General features: G+C 36.7%; 2 protein-coding genes across 4 annotated transcripts; one reads left to right on the top strand and one right to left on the bottom strand.

Annotated features, from left to right (window-relative positions):
* The first annotated feature begins 1,050 nt into the window (after positions 1 to 1,050).
* LOC125651424 (transcription intermediary factor 1-beta-like) lies at positions 1,051 to 17,055 on the top strand. Of its 3 annotated transcripts, XM_056166740.1 has the most exons (5): positions 1,051 to 1,188; positions 7,402 to 7,506; positions 7,832 to 8,746; positions 14,301 to 14,356; positions 14,851 to 17,055. In XM_056166740.1, exon 5 carries the CDS (start codon positions 14,964 to 14,966, stop codon positions 16,992 to 16,994), a length of 2,031 nt encoding a protein of 676 aa, XP_056022715.1. In that variant the 5' UTR covers positions 1,051 to 1,188; positions 7,402 to 7,506; positions 7,832 to 8,746; positions 14,301 to 14,356; positions 14,851 to 14,963; the 3' UTR covers positions 16,995 to 17,055. The 3 variants fall into 3 exon arrangements, 2 of the variants coding, with proteins under 2 accessions (XP_056022715.1, XP_048735960.2); XM_048880003.2 differs by lacking the exon at positions 1,051 to 1,188 and having other exon boundaries at positions 7,290 to 7,506; positions 8,450 to 8,746; XR_008803402.1 differs by lacking the exons at positions 1,051 to 1,188; positions 14,301 to 14,356; positions 14,851 to 17,055 and adding an exon at positions 10,817 to 10,940 and having other exon boundaries at positions 7,290 to 7,506.
* LOC125651425 (coiled-coil domain-containing protein 85C-B-like) lies at positions 4,375 to 13,854 on the bottom strand. Its single transcript, XM_048880004.2, has 6 exons — positions 12,852 to 13,854; positions 11,739 to 11,812; positions 11,037 to 11,132; positions 8,603 to 8,737; positions 7,790 to 7,888; positions 4,375 to 7,283 (listed from the first exon to the last, which is right to left on the bottom strand). Exons 1-6 carry the CDS (start codon positions 13,528 to 13,530, stop codon positions 6,402 to 6,404), a joined length of 1,965 nt encoding a protein of 654 aa, XP_048735961.2. The 5' UTR covers positions 13,531 to 13,854; the 3' UTR covers positions 4,375 to 6,401.
* Positions 17,056 to 17,897: the final 842 nt, after the last annotated feature.

The following is a 17,897-nucleotide window of genomic DNA, read 5'->3' as shown; positions in this document are numbered from 1 at the left end:
TGTGGAGCCCTATCATGCATAAGCGGTTTAAAAATATAGGAAATTCATAATTGATGGGTTATTTCCCTGCATCCGATTTAATTTATTGAAGAATTTAGAATACAACTATATAAAATCGAACATTATTGTTTAGAGAGAATGATGCATAATACGCGACGAGTTTTAGACAACTGCTAACTTTTTGAAAATGATTTGAGAAGATAGATTCAATAAGTTCAAATAACATGATATTTATTCACCATTGAACAATACCGTCGGGTTATCAATAATGTAAAACCTAAATATATTTTTAAATCCATGTGCCATTTTGAGAGACATTTCATAAAAAAAAAAAAAAAAACAGAAAAAGAAGAAAATTCCAGTTTCTGAGGTGACCTCCTTTAATAACTACTCGCATGGAAATTTTATCAACAAAATTACTGAGAGTATATATATATATATATATATATATATATATATATATATATATATATAATCCAAATAGAAAGAGTTGATATCACACAGTCAAAATAATTCAATAAAAAGCAGGAAAATATACAGTTCCAAAATATATTTTGGAACTGTATATTTTCCTGCTTTTTTATTGAAATACATATATTCTATATCCATACTTTTCGAAAATAATTCTCTCCATTTTAGAAAATTCATTTACAGCTAATTTTCAAAAATGTTGAACTTACAAACAATTCCATATGCAGTTGTAAACGATATTACTAGATTATAGCAGTAATCTCGTAATCATGCTATACGATGAAATATTTGATTGCATATATATACTTTATTCGTGTATATATAAAGAGAAATAAAGAACGCTGCGATTCAGAAGGGCCACAATGTAAGAGAGATTTACTGGGAAAAGTGATAAAGAATGTACTCTCTTCAACACCAAATTTAACACTTTCATAAATTGCGGTTTCCAAAATTAGATTTTAAAACAAAAATAGTTGGACGTGAATGAGGTAAGGAATGTAGCGGTACAAGTGCACGTGCTTGTGAGCCGTTTAATGTACCGAAGTACACTTAATTTTCCCTCCACTCGCCGTGTCATCACCGAGGATCCTGTTCCTTCAATAAAGAAGCTGTTTGTTTCCTGGGTTTTCAATGGTTTCCCTAGATAATGACTACCTCCTATTCTCGAGCTAACTACCTGATAATTAATGAAGCGGGTAATCAGCCTGGACGTTACAGGTATGTCTGTACAACGGTTTCCACCGTCATTCGGGTCAAGGTTCTAGCTTCTCCTGATCCAGAATTTATAATAACGATCGGGAGATCGGGAAAGCAATTTTGATTTTACTGTCTAACAAGAGTCATTCTTAGAGTGTTAAGAGATTGCAAACTTTGCGTAGAACTTCTGTCCCATTAAAACTACCATCAAGTTAATAATTTTCAAACTTCAGGCTTTAATAGCCTATACATAGAACGGATTGAAATACAAAAATTATGCTGGATAAAATAATCCTTCGCGGATTAACTTTGCATGCAAGTAGGAAGAGGTTTCGAATTACATGCATATATTTATATAACTTGGAAATTTTCTACCTTAACATAACTCTCAGTCTATGGTCTCCATTTCATAAAAATCTACTCAAAATCTTGATTGTGTTTTCATGCTAAAAACACCATTGTCTAAATATAACGACCACGGACGTGTACAGTGCTTTGGTAAGCAATATAACATTTCACCGTGTCTGAATCATATTTTTCTTTGTTTCCCCATTTTCGACACACCTGAGATTTAAAAAAAAAAAATTTATTTGGAAAAGAGGTGGGGTATCATGTGCGAGTTGACAGGACTTATGGTATATGCACTTTATCAGTTGGTAAAGTGATATTCTTATTGACATTTGACATATTCGGTCAAAAACAACATACCGGTATTGTTTCTATACCTTCAAATGGTAGGTCTCAAAGAGAGACAATCAATATGTCGATTAGAATACAATAAACATGTATGCATTGTTCACCTCATGAGAGAAGGGTGCACACTTCGCAGTGCTCTTGGTACATATGCCGGCCGAGATTCTGTAACACATCCCGAAACTTACCTTTTATATATTTTGCGTCTGAAAATTGTATACCTATTCATAGTTATGTAAATTAATACATTACACAGGCTAAAGATACCAGAAACCTATATTCCCATTAGACATGTAATTGTGATGATAAACAAAACTTTGCACTAGTACTTGTAAACATGTACATGTAATACGGTCCGGAAGAGAGAGAGAGAGAGAAGAGAGAGAGAGAGAGAGAGAGAGAGAGAGAGAGAGAGAGAGAGAGAGAGAGAGAGAGAGAGAGAGAGAGAGAGGGAGAGAGAGGGGGGGAGGGAGGGAGGAGAGAGAGAGAGAGAGAGAGAGAGAGAGATTTTCTATGAAAATTCGTTAAACACCAGGAGCTTCAGAGTGACTTTGCCTCTGAATCCCCTACCTGGGGCTCCGCTGGGGACAAAGACAGTTCGCAAAACAAACCTAGACCCACTCCTGAGAATACGGCAGTTGAGGAAGTCAAATCGTGGGTTCTACCCGTTGCAGCGACATGCTTCCTTAACGTTGCCTAGGCCTCTCATGCGTATACAAAGTCTCTATCAAACGAACGACAACTGCTACAAATTCTTTTAAGACGAGTTTGATGAAGTTTTCTCCCTGGTCTAGCCAACTCGTAAGTGCATCAAACCCGCTCAAGTACATGTACATCTGACTTGGTAAATACTGTGTGGATATTATTTATACTAATTTAAGACGGTACAAGGACTTGATAAATTGCGATCAGAACGCTCTGTGTAATATTGATGTGGAAAGTCAGAACGCTCTATGATATTGATGTGGAAAGTCAGAAAGCTCTATGATATTGATGTGGAAAGTCAGAACGCTCTATGATATTGATGTGGAAAGTCAGACCGCTCTATGATATTGATGTGGAAAGTCAGAACGCTCTATGATATTGATGTGGAAAGTCAGAATGCTCTATAATATTGATGTGGAAAGTCAGAACGCTCTATAATATTGATGTGGAAAGTCAGAACGCTCTATAATATTAATGTGGAAAGTCAGAACGCTTTGTATAATACTGATGTGGAAAAGCTAGATGAAGCGTATCACTTTTTTTCTTCAGGTGTGGTACTATTTAATGCACGAAATAATCTTCTGACAAACTGTTTAGCTTTCCAATGATACGGTTGTCGACCTTTTGCTTTGGAAGCATTGAATCACAGTAGTCCAATATTTGCTTAAATCCATGAAATTTATTCATGGCCGGTGTAGATCTAATTCATTATAGGTAACTATGTATTGCAATTCACCTCTATGATCCGATTTCTATCTTTCTTTATATCGGATCTATCTGTTTAATACCGGGTCTATCTGTTTGATACCGGATCTATCTGTTTGATACCGGGTCTATCTGTTTGATACCGAATCAATCTGTTTTAACCGGATCTTAAAACCCACATTGTGGCGCCCAGGGTCCGACAAGCTCAGAAAAACATCTCCGAGGTAAACTACGATCGGATTTAATAAATGTGTACAAAGTGGATTTTTCAAAGAAGTTGCCTTAAAATACGCAATAAATTGCCCCTATACGCATTTTAAGTTGCTTTTAACGTAGTAGGTCACCTATTTGCGCAGTAGGTTACCTTTAATATACGCAGTAGGTTACCTTTAATATACGCAGTAAGTTACCTATATACGCTGAAGATTGTCCTCGACACGTAGTGTGATGTACTGAACTATGATCATAGAAACTGCTCAAGTCATTGACTAGCAATTGTTTTAAACATTTCTACAATTAGAAAGTCCCATAGCTTCTGCAAAAATAGTAAAACCGACAATATATTATCTTTGATATTTTATTGCTGCTACCTGGTGAATAAGATCTTCAGAAATATGGCGGCGTTTCATATTGTTGAGTGCCAACATGCCAATTTTTTTTTCGAAGAGACCAAAGGCTGTTCTGCGAGAACCAACCCACTTAATTATCTCACAACCGGAGAAATCCGAGACTGTTCCACGAGAATCAACCTACTTGAATATCTCACAAACGGAGAAATCCGGGCTAAATTCCGCGAGAACCAACTCACTTAACAATCTCACAAACGGAGAAATCCGGGGCTAAATTCCGCGAGAACCAACCCACTTAAATATCTCACAGGCGGAGAAAAACCCCAAGACAGATATAGGTTACCCCATTATACCGTCTACAACATGTGAAACTAGTTAGAGTTGACATCGAAAGACCACCACATCTCAAGGAGGAAACATGGCGTTTAAGGGCATCATAAATGTGTTCTACTACACAGATATATTCATTTGGACTAAACACAGTTTAAAAGCAAAGCAGATATGGCAACTTCGACATCAAAAGAAAAGATAAAAGTTTGCTATATCATAACAATTTATTTCTATTATTCAACTTTACAAAAATATATTTTTACAATATTCAAAAAGAGCACCTGTTTTCTAAATGTTAAATTACTTGAATATTATTTGGAAAAATCATTTTTAAATATATATGTTGTAATATGTCTATACAATTGAGGAAATCTTTTTGTCTATAAAATTCTACTTCACATATGGAAAACTGAAAAAAGTTTTACCATATATAATAAATTATATCATAAAAGAAATTAACATATCAGGATGCTGAATATTGCTTGTTGATGTAAGAATCAACATGATATTATTTATTTTACTATGCTTTTAAATACAAACACAAATTGTTTAAATTGTTATAATTTCACTGTTTACAAATTAAAGCAAACTTCACACACAAACCTACAAACTGTCCATTTCCTTTTATGTGTCACTTTTCTAGTGTTCTTTCACATTCCTTATTGCTGTAATTCCTCAATAAAAAATACTGGCCACACAATCTAATTCAAATCTACACTAAAGAGATTCTTGCCCTATAAACTCATTTACACATTTATTAAAAATAAATGCACTAAGTACTACAAAGTCATACCATAAAAAGTATAACCAGGAGGCCCATAGGTCACAATGCTGACCCGAGTCACAACGACCCTGTTACTCTTTTTTAATTTTGACATTTGGATCAGGTGAGCTAATTACAACATGGTCCTATTAATGTTTACAACAGACAACATAATGCTAGTTTTAAAATCTGCCAAAACAGCTGCCAGCCTGTCTTAAAAATACATCATTACAACCATAACTTTTCCAGCTGATAACGCTAAATATTGCAATTCACAAAATTAATGTAGAATCTCTGTATGTGTATAATTAATCATCTGCAGTTTTAACCATCAGATGCTGATCTCCAGTTTTCTCTTTGTTAAATGTTGCATAGTTAATTCAATCTATGGTTAGATGGGTAAAATACAAATCACCCAGCCATATAATTTACATCTATTATCTACAATATAATGTGCTGTCCCACAAAAAGGACTATGCACTTTTCAAAATAAGTTTAAATCTTGTTCCTGTATTTTCACTGTAAAAATCAATCCATTCAAATTATACTCTGTACAGTAATACCCTGTCAGGGTCATAATACACAACATGCACAAATTCAAATACATGTACAACATTTACAACAACAAAAAACATCAGGAAAAAAAAACCAACCTTATATATACTAAAATATACTGGTACTATACATGTGTATAACATTTCTAAAGTCAGCTTTGCTGAAAAATGCATATGTATATGACTTATAAAATATTGCTATAAAAAACATAAAATGTCTACAACCTTTCATAATGTTCTCACATTAGGAAAAACCCAGCATTGTACAGTAATTAAATTGTACACAACAAATAAAATACACAAAACAGAGACACTCCATCGGGTACGAGTTGTTTCCCTTTTGTTTGTTCAATCCAAAAATACAAAGATGAAAATCAATACCTCAAAGAACAATGCTAAACAGCATTTATACTTCCATAAACACTCAGTTGGGATTTAGCATGGATAACACTTCTGCCTCTTCCAATGAGACTTTGCCCTATATTTCAATAAATGTACACAAATGCCATTTTTCTTCCTCAAATAAAACATTACTGGAAGAAAATGTGGAAGAAATTTTTTTTGTTCAAAATTGATGGCACAATAGATCATATCAATGTCGTGTGAAATTAAATGCAGACATGAGATCTTTTTATTTCTAGTAATACTTTTGCTGTAAAACATACAATATAATAATGTTGAACAATAGTCATTAGATTATAATGAACTGGTCATGGCACACACTAAAATTGTGGTCAATGTAATCAACACTGGTCATGGATTACACCATTAATCTTGGTCACAGTAATTTTGAATCATATATGGATTAAAAATGCCATGTACCATTTTCAAGAATACATGTCAATGAAAATGAAAACCAAAATCCTGATGTAAATTGCAAAACAAAAGTACAATTCTGAGTACGATATTTTTTTTTCAGTGGTAAGATCCTTTACTGGATTTAGAAATAGCTTCATGTCTGGGATCCCTGAAATCTCTGGGATCAGGAGTACGAGAATCCCTCTTCAGTCTAGGATCACCATCCCGTGAAGCACTGGACTCTCGTGTAAAGCTACCCTCCCTCATTTCCCGAGGAGCACTACTTTCTCTAGGCCTTCCTCTATCTCTCGGCTGTTGACTATAACTATGCAGTCCCGGTGTTGGATGCTGACCCCCTCTTTGATCCCTTCCTCTCACATCTGACTGCGAGTAATGTTTCTTGTAAGGTTGTCTTGGAGAAGGGGGAGGAACCAGATCCGATTGTGAACTTGCCCTATGTTGATAATGAGGCTGTGATTGGTCAAACTGACTGTTGTGCCCATGTCTATCATTGTAGTAGTTAGAAGGTAGGTGTGGCCTGTCGTGAGACTGCGAGGTATAAGAGCCAACATCACTATCGTACGAGGACACGGATGTTGGGGGGCGCTCATTAGGGTAGCGTGGAGGAGGGGACCTATACTGTTGATAGTGGGGCACATTTTGGGAATGTACTGTGTGGGAAGACCCAGGGTGGAGGACTGTAGTATTGCATTGCAGAATGGGGCCCCCAGGAGCAGTTTGATAAGAATTCTCAAGAGAATCTGTTGCACTGTATTTAGGTGGCACTTGGGAAGGGAGGTAATTCTGTGAATTGTTCTGTTGATAGTCAAAGTTGGGAGTCCTTGAGGAGGATGGGGATTTCCTAGTGTCACTTGCTGGGGCCTGGGAAGGTTGCCTATGGGAAGGAGGGACTGGGGGAGGAGATGGGGGGATATTCTCATAGACAGGGTGCGGATTACCTCTCTCAGGCTTAGCGTCCCCTAGCTTCCGCCACACAACCTGAAACAAAACACAATTCACAGTTACTACAATCTAGCACATATTCAGCATGATAGTGGACTCTTTCAAATAATATCATGCATTCCAATAATCAATAACAGTAGCCTTTATTTTATAGGTATTTGGAATATCTGTCTAACAACCATGAATTGGACATAGATTTTGATGCTGCACATACACATTGTAGTACCACTAGTATTTCAGCTGAATACATGTGTTTACGGTAATCTCTCTCAATTCAATTCAAAATTACGGTTCTAATTATCTTTAATAATGGATTAAACATTTTACCATAACATTTGTTCAATATGTTTGATAAAATCATATGACATGAACATGTGAATAATAGTGTGTATTTCGCCTTACTAACCTTGAACAATACACAAGCAGGTTAACCTCAAATTCTACCAAAGCACTGAAAAGTACTAAGTATTGGACCAACTTTCAGACAAACACTACTGCATTTAGTACTTAATGAAACTAGCCATCGGTACTACTGAACTTACATTACACATTTCTCTGACGATGGCCTTCTCTTTATCATCTAGGTTCTCCCCACCAACCTCAGTTTTGGGGCGTTCTAACTGTTCATGAACTTCTAAAACCTTTAACAAAAATACAGGTCAGTAAGAAAAGAGAACATGAAGTTTATTATATGTATTCACACAACACTATCATTATCTGCTATCCCAGAAACTGATGTGTGAAGCAGTTGGGTTATTTTATTTATCATGTTGTTAATTTAAATCTTGTCTGTAATCAGTATTTCATATATAATTATAGATATGTGCAGTGTAGAAGTGTGAACTCTGTCAGTATTACTAGTAGTACTTCTAAATGATTGTTATTTATTTTCATTGTTATAATTAATTGCCTGTTAACATGTACATGTCCCCCCGAGGGCCCTTGATTGGTGAATAAACTAATATATATAGAGGGCGCTGTCCTTTAACGCTGCACTGCCGGCAAACTCCGCAACTTCTGTTTGGCAAGATGTGTTCTGTGATCTTTTGACAATGTCACACTAAGGTTAGTCATTTCAGTATTGCAAGAGTTAATGGAAATCACCCAAGGTTACGTCAGAATACTGGTCCTCATTTTCTTTACACATGTACAAATAATTCCTGAACTAGTATAACAAAAATTCGTTTGCATATCATTTCCAGAATGACAGTACATACTGGTGTCACAGCAGATCTAAATTTTCATTACATCAGATTGAGAGAAGGGGCAGGAAGTGTCTTTTCTATTTGGACATTCATGCAATATCCATTATCAATATAACAAAGCATTAAGCATCCTCTTGAAAGGAACCATACCTTCATGGCATGTACAACAGCCTCTGGCTTGGAAGGGGTCTCTACCAGTGTGCCGGGCGTGCTGGGGGCAGATGAATGCTGGTCACCACCATTCTTCCCAACTGGTGTTCCTCTTTGTTCAGAAGAAAGCTGGCCCTGCTTAAAGTAGGTTATAGTTCTAAGAATATTGTACAACTTGTTGTTTTACTAAATATCTTTTATTCAATTTGAAATAATAAATGCACATATATACTATTCAAATTTCTGTCTAAAGGAAACAATATTCCGAACAAGAGTACTATTCCAGATTTCTGTCTCAATCTTGTTACAGAGGTAACAGATAAAGTTCACTACTGATTTCTGGACTATATGTCACAATCATTTATTAAATATGATACAATGGAAAACATTTTAATCTTTCAACCTCATACTTCTTACACACATATGTAGAAGGGAAAAGATAACATTAATGTCTAGGTCAAAGGTCAAGGACAATTCAAAATTTAATGGTTGAGAATGGTACCCACTGAAGAATACCATGCTGCAAGGAAATGTCCCACTTAAGCAACCTTTGTTTCTTATTCTTGATAATCCATGTATAACTATATGTGGCTCTCCTTCTTTCATATTGTACATATCTCTAAGCACGTTGAATTAGTTGTGTATACTAAAGAAATAAATTTCATTTTTGAAAATACATGAAGGTATTGGCTGCATATACACTGCAGGGTTGGCAAAAAAGTGGTCAATATGAGTATTGACCGGGCCGGTGGTCAATACTGGTTAAAACTGGTCGATTGAAGATTATTTGGTCATTATAGTCTGTATTATTTATTCTAAATGTTTAAGTGACCATTATGGTAAATACTGTAATTCATAACATGCACTATCAGTTTATAATGTACTTATAAGTCATAATATTAAATAAATAATGTACAAATGACTCTGTTGAATTGAGGAAGATGTAATAGTTTCTGTTCAAATTCCTTAGTTTAACATGAGAACTACCTATATAAGTATTGTTTCATCAATCTTCATTTTAACTGTTGAATAAACATTTGAGGGAGTGTGTTGGTGATGTTTTCATAACAATAACAGGCACACTGGTCATCTCTGGTCCCAGCCTATGCTTATTAACACCTGTCAACTCTGCTTCCTGTGCTCAGGTAATGTCCAGCTACCTTTTATTCTTAATCTGCCCAGGTACATGTATTAAGAGGTCTGTTCCCAATCGTCAAGCTATGCTATAGAACTGTGACCCTCTGGTAGGTACTGAAGATATTTCGGTCAGTTTCAGCAAATATATTAAACTTATGAAATTACATTTGATTATCTAATGAAAAATATTAATCAACAATTGATCCATATAATGAAAAGACTTAATTTATCTTTATCTTTGCAAGAAATGTACAAAAATAGGAAAATGGACAGTTTAAATCACTATTGACCATTATTGACCACTTGGGGAGTATTGACCGGGACGGTTAAACCACTGGTTAAAACCGGGGGCGGTTTTGACCGCCCAACCCTGTTATACAGTGCTCCCTCGATATATTGCCATCTGAACGCTCTGTGTAATATTGGAGGAAATCTGTTCTTTAAGATTTTCAGGCAATAAGCGGGGATGGCATTATAACAGGGGGCAATATATCGAGGGAGCACTGTATATTATGAATTCACCATTAAACGATTATATAATGCCAACCCAGCTTAATGCCATATGCCACTGATTTTCACAAACAAATGGTAAAATTTTATTGGGTTTACCCTCTATAATAATGCCAATTACGTAATGCCCATCTGTAATCACACCTGTACTTTGATAGCGGTGAGGTGAAGTGTGACAGTTTGGACAAGGTATGCAGGTGGCCAGGTTAATTACTAATAATTGCTGAATTAAACTCAAGATAATTTAAATGTATATGCAAAATGGAGTCCAAATAACATTATGGTATTGAATTTTTTTTTATTGCTCAGTAAATTGTCCGTAACGGTGAATTTGTTATATTGCCCAAATTCGTCTTGAACAAAAGTTGGCAATATATCGAGGGAGCACTGTACTAATGAAATAAATTTCATTTTTGAAAATGCTTGAAGGTATGGACAGTGATGCCTCATTCCTTCATGAAGCTTATTAGTACGCCAGCATGAAGCATTGCAGGTCATATTCTCCAGTATTTTCTAAAATAAAGTTCATTTCTTATATCAATTTACATTCTACTTTCATTTCTGTAGGAATTCCCAGCCATTAAAGTAGACATACATCAGTTACAACTGCAATGCATTCATGAGGAAATGGTTATCATTACAATTTGAAGAGATCTATATCAAAGGCAGAAATGTTGGAAATATAAATCTGTACACCGTAGATAAGCCGATTTGAAGGGTGTTCCCTGCACTGTTTAGATTGTTTCCCCTTGCTGGTTATACACTGCTTCTAGTTATTTTGACTCACCGCCGGTTTAACTGGAGAACCCTTGAGCTGTAGGTGGGATGGAGGACTTGGTGCCTGCTTATCAATGGCTGAACTTGAAAATCTGTGGCTTGTTTTCTGAAATACACAACATTTAGTTCCTACATTTCTAGATTTTAATTTCTAACATTTCAAACATTAATTTTGAAATTAAAATCATTTTAATTTAAATAAATGTTTACTGCATCTGAACAACTCATTAAGTCTTAATATGAAATAGCAATTGAATTTGAACTGTGTTGGGGCAACATTAGCTGCAATAATGTAGCCCATTCCGATTTTTTGTTTTTGAAAATGTCAGAATAAAAAAAAATTGGAGAGGGCTACATTATTGCAGCTAGGGCAACACATAAATTCAAATTTCCTATTCACTGATAACACACCATTTAGTTTACAACTGAACAATACTCTTCAATCCTCATGTCACTGGTCTGTTGGGCTCTGGACTTCCTTGAATTTGAAAACTGTTACCTGATAATATTAGAATCCTCCTAAAGAACATGTTCACCTAATCCCAACTTTAAATGACAAAAAAAAATCTATATAACCTATACCCTTTTCTTTACAATTTCAAATATCCCTAGTACTGGCCTCTAGTACTGCCTTTGCCTGAATTCTTCACCCAGTGGGAACCAGATAAGACAATAAAAACTAATTTCCTGTACAGATTATCTGGATTTGTACCTGTAAATCTGACTTTTCCTTTTCCAGTTGTTTAACTTGAGACTCTAATTGTTGTATGTAAACATGAGATGAATCTGTAAACAAACATATCAATTATGAAAGACACACTGAATACATGTACTTGAATGCATTTCAATAAATTTTATCTGACAGCATTTGTTACTTGTATTTATTTCAGCGCACTAAACTCCGATTGTTGATTAGTTATTATTTATCATTTGTTACATCCTGCATAGCTGTTGAGTGTCTGGGTAGCTGCTAAGCTTGGTGGTTAATGCAACCCAAATTCGATCATGGCGGAGAGTTGAACTCTTGATTTTTTCACTTTCAAAACCGCAATATACTGTATTTAATTTGGGGTTGCAAATTTCTCCTAATGGTCTAGTAAACAATCCTGCTATACAGGTCCAAATGCCCATTTCATGAAAAGTTTTTAATGATGCCTGCAGTTGTCAGTTGTAATACATACAAATCATATCTATTTCCAACTTAGAGAAAAAATGCAAAGATTTATTGTACATGCAATTGCATTGTGATTAGGGCTGCAACGGGTACCCGAAATAACCAAAAACCGCAGGTCATGTTGTTCGGGTCGGGTTCGGTTCCATTTTTCCGTATTTCGGTTCGGTTTTTCAAATAGAATCATTATGTCGGCAAAATCCTCAAAGGTGGCTGCATTTTGATCAATTGTTAAATGATGGCATTGTCGACAAAACTGTAAATAATGACAGTACATGTAAGATATGTCGGACGCATTGAAAATACGCCACAGGAGCAACATCGTCAATGACAAAACATTGAAAGCATGGATGGAAACGAGTAGAAGTGACAATGCTGTTTCTAGTACCATGGATGTCGAGTCTAAACCTTAGTCCACGTTACGAGTAATTATTGTGGCAAAATACAATGAAGGTTTTTTATTTGAACTGATATTAGATTCTTAAATATATAGACCCGAACCGAAATACCCGAACCCGAAATAAAATTTTTAGAACCGACCCGACCCGAAATTTTTTGGAACCGTGACAGCCCTAATTGTGATTACATACATGTGAAATTGAATCTATGAGAGGTAGACCTATGTAGATTGTAGGAATTTAGAGTGATGCAAACCTCTTCTGTTTAAGTCATTGGTAACTGCAACATCAGGAATCTGTGGTGATTGTACATTTTCTTCATTCCCAGCTGTTGTGCTATTACTGCTACCATCCCCATCATCCCGGGTCTGGGTAAAACGGATGCGCTCTTGATCAAGATACAAACACAACTCTTTGAGTTCAATATTCTCCGAGATCAACTCGTCCTGTTTACCCTCAAGAGCTTTGAGTTTTTCCTGATAAGCTGACACTTCACTTCTCATCACTGAGGCTGTGTATCGTCCAAAGCGCTGCCACTCACGAGCCAGCTTCCTACTTTTTTGTCTGTCATCATCCAGAAAGCAGCACAAGTCTCGGAGCTCCTGGTTGTCGTCCTGAAGCTTCTGGTTAATGTCCTTCAGGCCTCGCATTTCCATGTTGTATATCTGAACGCGTCTGTTTACATCCTTGATGATGCTGCTGTGCTCTGCTATGATTGATCTGTTTTCCGAGTCTAGACGCCGAACCATGCGCAAGAGATCCTCCACCCCTTTTCTTCTGAGATCCTCGTCACTCTGTTTAGCGATGGCTGCTCCATATTGACTGGGAATAATGGGTTTGTATGATATTGGACCCGGGGAATTTTGACTCGGAACAGGTGTACTTCGAGCACTGGATCCAGCAGACGGCACAGACGATACACTCATTTTAACCATGTAGACTGATTAAATTAGAACTGCACTGTTTAAGACTCAGGATTACTGTAAACAATACAAAAATCAAATGTTACGGCCCCTCACACAGTAAGTGTGTCACGTTTTAAATACGTACAAAAAACATTAGATAAACAACAGCATCTGCAAAACACAGATAAAAACAACTAGCCACTCTCATCAACTCGTTTGTCCTAAGAAACATGGATGACACATGTTTACTTCCGTTAATGCAGGTGCTTTCCCAATAGGTGGCGGTATCGTATGCATCAAAATAACATGTACATAAAATCATTCGCTCGCTATGAGAGAATATCCCGGCGAGGGGGAGACTGAAAATAGGATGGGGTTTATATGTTTTTCTAAAGAATCATTGAACCAGAAATGCCAAAACTTGCATGAAAGCTATCTTGTAAAGTTAGGTCAAGTGTGGGGATACTGCTCCGATTTCTTGCCATCTATGTATAGCTAGGCCGTGTTACATAGTCCTGAATGGATAGTAACTATAAAAAATAAAACAAAAAATCAATTCACGGTTCTTCATCCTATGAGGTTAGGTTACAGAAGTAAATTCTTCAAAACTATCATATCTAGTAAATGGAGGATAGGGTTTTTGTAATCATGGGTCCATTTGTATCATATCGAAGGTTAGTTCATCAAATAAAAATAATCCTCTATTTATTTCATTTAGAATTTTCTATTGAAGTGTATGGGAAAAGAATGTTCTATTAATATGAAATAAAATTAATCATTTGCCACACATATTCTTGCAGATTTTTCTTATTCACCAAGGGAGGATAACTCTTCAAAAAGTCTCCAGTGTAAAAAGGTCAGTATCTACTCATTTCAATTTGATCTACTTCACTTTCATAATTGTGTAACAACAAACATTTATTTTGATAAGTCATTAAAAATTCTTATACAATTATCCCTTCACATTGAATACTTTAGTGCGGGAACATCCTCATGTAGTTTAAATTATTAAAGTAATACAAAGGAATATGTACAAGACCCACAATCTTACAGTTCTGATTAGTTTTGATTATTTGTTAATTAATAATAGTTAGTATTATTTCCTTATTTCTCTCCAAGATGTTCCTTCGTTTCATCTGTTGTAGTTTACAGATATTAAAGGATAGCATTGTTTACACCGAATGTAATACAAAGGAACTTTAAATTTATATTAATGAGATCAAAACTGGTGTCAAACCATTGTGGGTATAATGTAAGATTACATGCGCTAGTGAGCCGCGTGGTTTCAATTAACAGAAAGTACTTTCCAAAAGAATGATTTCATTCAGCATGTCTCTATACATTGTACAGCAAATTGCGAGTTTGACAACGAAGCTATACATATTGCTTGGAACTATGGAAAACGTGGTTTTACCAAATATACAACACCGGTATCTTTTTTGACATCATAGACCTTCATCATCATGTACTCCAATGTCAGCGGAAGCAGCGAAGCATTGCGGGAACTTTCTTCCAGTCTCAGTAGTGTTTCTATCTCAACTTCCGCCACTGTAAGGAGTTCGAGTACCGTTCAAAGAAAAATGACTGCAATTTCCGAGGAACCAGGAATAACCCGAACTCCTCGGACCGTATTGAAAGAGGACAGTCAATTTGAATGGTGTGGATTGTGTTTTGATGATTATACCGACCCTCGAATGCTTCCTTGTTTCCATAGTTACTGCAGCAGGTGTCTGAAAGACTACATAGATCAAACTGAAGAGTGTGGTCACTTCACATGTCCGTTATGTAAATTCAAACACCCGGTCCCCGTTGACGGGGTCCAGGGTTTCAAACCCAATATTTATATCACAGCGCTACAGGCGACTAAAAATATGCAAGACACATTTTGTGAGACATGCGATGACAACAAAACACATGCAGAAAATTACTGTTTGGAATGTAAACAGAATTTTTGTGCCAGATGTGGAAAGATTCATTTGAAAATGACCATGTCTAAGTCTCATCATTTGGTCTCGGAAAAACCCGACGAACACGGTCAGAAAATGACGTCACGTTCTTATTGCGATCAGCATAAGCAGGAAATCAACATCTTTTGTTTCAAATGTAGATTGCCCATTTGTTCGATTTGCAGAGATGCCGCTCACGAACTCCACAATACACAAGGCATATCAGAGTTTGCGAGTGAAGTAAAGAAAGAACTGGCCGATTCGGTGAATCTTTTGCAGAGTTACTTGCCGTCACTTAAAGATAGACTAAAAGACGTTGAAACCAATGAAAATGCCTTTTCAAATGTGAGAGAAAGTTTGATTGCGCAAGTTGATGCACGTTCTGAACGGTTACATAAAGAAATTGATGATCTAAGAGAGAAATTTGTCTTTCAGATAAACTCTGAAATTCAAATAGAAGAGGATAGGATAGTCATTTTCAAAAATCGAGTGGCTGAGGCAATAACGTTTGTCACATCCCAAGTAGCGGCGGCGAAACATTGTATCGATTTCGGCTCAAATCAAGACATAGCCGTTAGCAAAGAAACGTTGCAATTTCATTTGCAAGAAGCGTCAAAAATGTTACCAGTGGGTTTCATTCCTCGCTTTGAACTGAACTTTACAGAACCACAAACGGAAGAAACGATAGTCCCAGATATGTTCGGAGCAGTCTCAAAACAAGGCACTACAACTGTAACAGTCACGGAGTGTGGTCACTATAAGGTCCCAGGAATGCATCTGATTCGCGGGATTGCACCTGTATCGGGGGGAAGAGCATGGGTAGTGTGTGGATTTGATCCTCGTCTTCACTTCATAAGCCGCGAAGGTACTCGAATACGTACGATAAAACTCGGAAATGACGTTGACATCGATTACATCACTTCCGACGACCATGACAATGTGTATATTTCATGTCGGAAGAATCGTTGCATTAAGATGCTGAATAAGGACATTAGAATTCGTGACATGGTACTTTTGCATGACTTTCCGAGAGGTATAGCTCTATCGCAGAGTGGGGATCTTCTCATCTGTCTCACAAAGTCCAGCACATATGACGCCTATCGACCGACGGATAAAAATGTCGTCGTGAAATACTCAAAAGTGGGAAGCAAGGTTGTTGCAGAATTCGAGAGAGCAAATGTCCAGATGAAGTACCCACGAAGAATCGCCGAAAATCTGAATGGTGATATTTATGTTTCTGATCACAATGAAGGGTGTGTTCACATCCTCTCTGATGACGGGAAAGTCAAACGTAAATACACGGGCATGGAGTCCACCAAACTTGGCGAGCCATGTGGGATCACGTGTGATCGCTACGGTAACGTGATTATCGCGGACTATAAAAGCAATTGCGTCCATCTGTTGGACCAGCAGGGACAGTTTGTAAGTCACCTCACTAAGTCAGATAAAACAATCAAGCAGCCGTTCTCCGTTGCCGTTGACAATGATGGCTACCTGTGGGTGGGCGGCAGCAATGGAATGGTGAAGATATTCCAGTATCTTTTGTAAATTTTAAGTTGTTATGAAATCTTTGTAGACAAAAATGGCATAAAGAATATAAAGAACAGAATACATGTTTTGTTCATTTGTTGTCTAATCGCAAATTAGATATCTCTTCCAATAATTGATGATATCTTTAAATCTAAATTATTGCGCGCATTGTTTCAATTGATAAGAACAACAATCAATTTGATGCGCGCATTAATTCAATCATTGTGAGTAATATTTCAGATGATGTGTGCGCAATAATTGAATTATCGATAGCTGCAAATGATTAATGATATCTTCAATTTTTTGCGTTATGTTAATTTCGTGCTCCGTAGAGACATTTTTGCTTTGCTCGTGACGTTTAGATATCCGATATGATCTGATACGATATACCTTTCTAACACCATAGGCGTAGCTTGGGTTCGAATATTACCGAGGCAGGGGGTCTGGGGGGCTGTGCCCCCCAGAAGCTATCGACATTTTAACAACGTAAAAGGTGTTTTTTTTACCGAGGCAGCTGCCTCGGTTGTCTCAATGGAAGCTACGCCACTGAATACGCGTTTTTAAAAAGCTGTTTGAGCAATCTCTTCTCGCCTGAATCAAGCGTTTTAAGCCGTTTGAGCAATCTCTCCTCGCCTGAATCCAGCGTTTGAAGCTGTTTGAGCAATCCCTCCCTGTCTGATTCAAGTTTTTAAGATGGTTGAGCAATCTCTCCTCGCCTGATTCAAACGTTTTAAGCAATTCCTCCCCGTCTGATTCAAGCGTTTCAAATAAGCAGTTTTTAAGCAACCCCTCCCTGCATGATTCAAGCGTTAAGCAGATTGAGCAATCTCTCCCTGCCTGATTCAAGCGTTTTAAGCAGTTTGAGCATTTTCTCCCTGCCTGATTCAGGCGTTTTAAGCAGTTTGAGTATTTTCTCCCTGC

This window comes from Ostrea edulis, chromosome 5 (genome assembly GCF_947568905.1).
Source record: "Ostrea edulis chromosome 5, xbOstEdul1.1, whole genome shotgun sequence".
Classification (NCBI taxonomy): domain Eukaryota; kingdom Metazoa; phylum Mollusca; class Bivalvia; order Ostreida; family Ostreidae; genus Ostrea; species Ostrea edulis.
The sequence above is the reverse complement of the archived record's forward strand: the minus strand, read 5'-3'. Positions and strand labels throughout refer to the sequence as shown.

Bases quoted from the DNA above. Each gene is read 5' to 3' on its own strand.
- LOC125651424 (XM_056166740.1), top strand. From the start codon at position 14,964: ATGTACTCCAATGTCAGCGGAAGCAGCGAAGCATTGCGGGAACTTTCT.
- LOC125651425 (XM_048880004.2), bottom strand. From the start codon at position 13,530: ATGGTTAAAATGAGTGTATCGTCTGTGCCGTCTGCTGGATCCAGTGCT. The intron at 11,813-12,851 runs GTTTGCATCACT...GTTTGTTTACAG, and splicing joins CAATGACTTAAACAGAAGAG to ATTCATCTCATGTTTACATA. The intron at 7,889-8,602 runs GTATGGTTCCTT...TTTTTGTTAAAG, and splicing joins CTGTTGTACATGCCATGAAG to GTTTTAGAAGTTCATGAACA.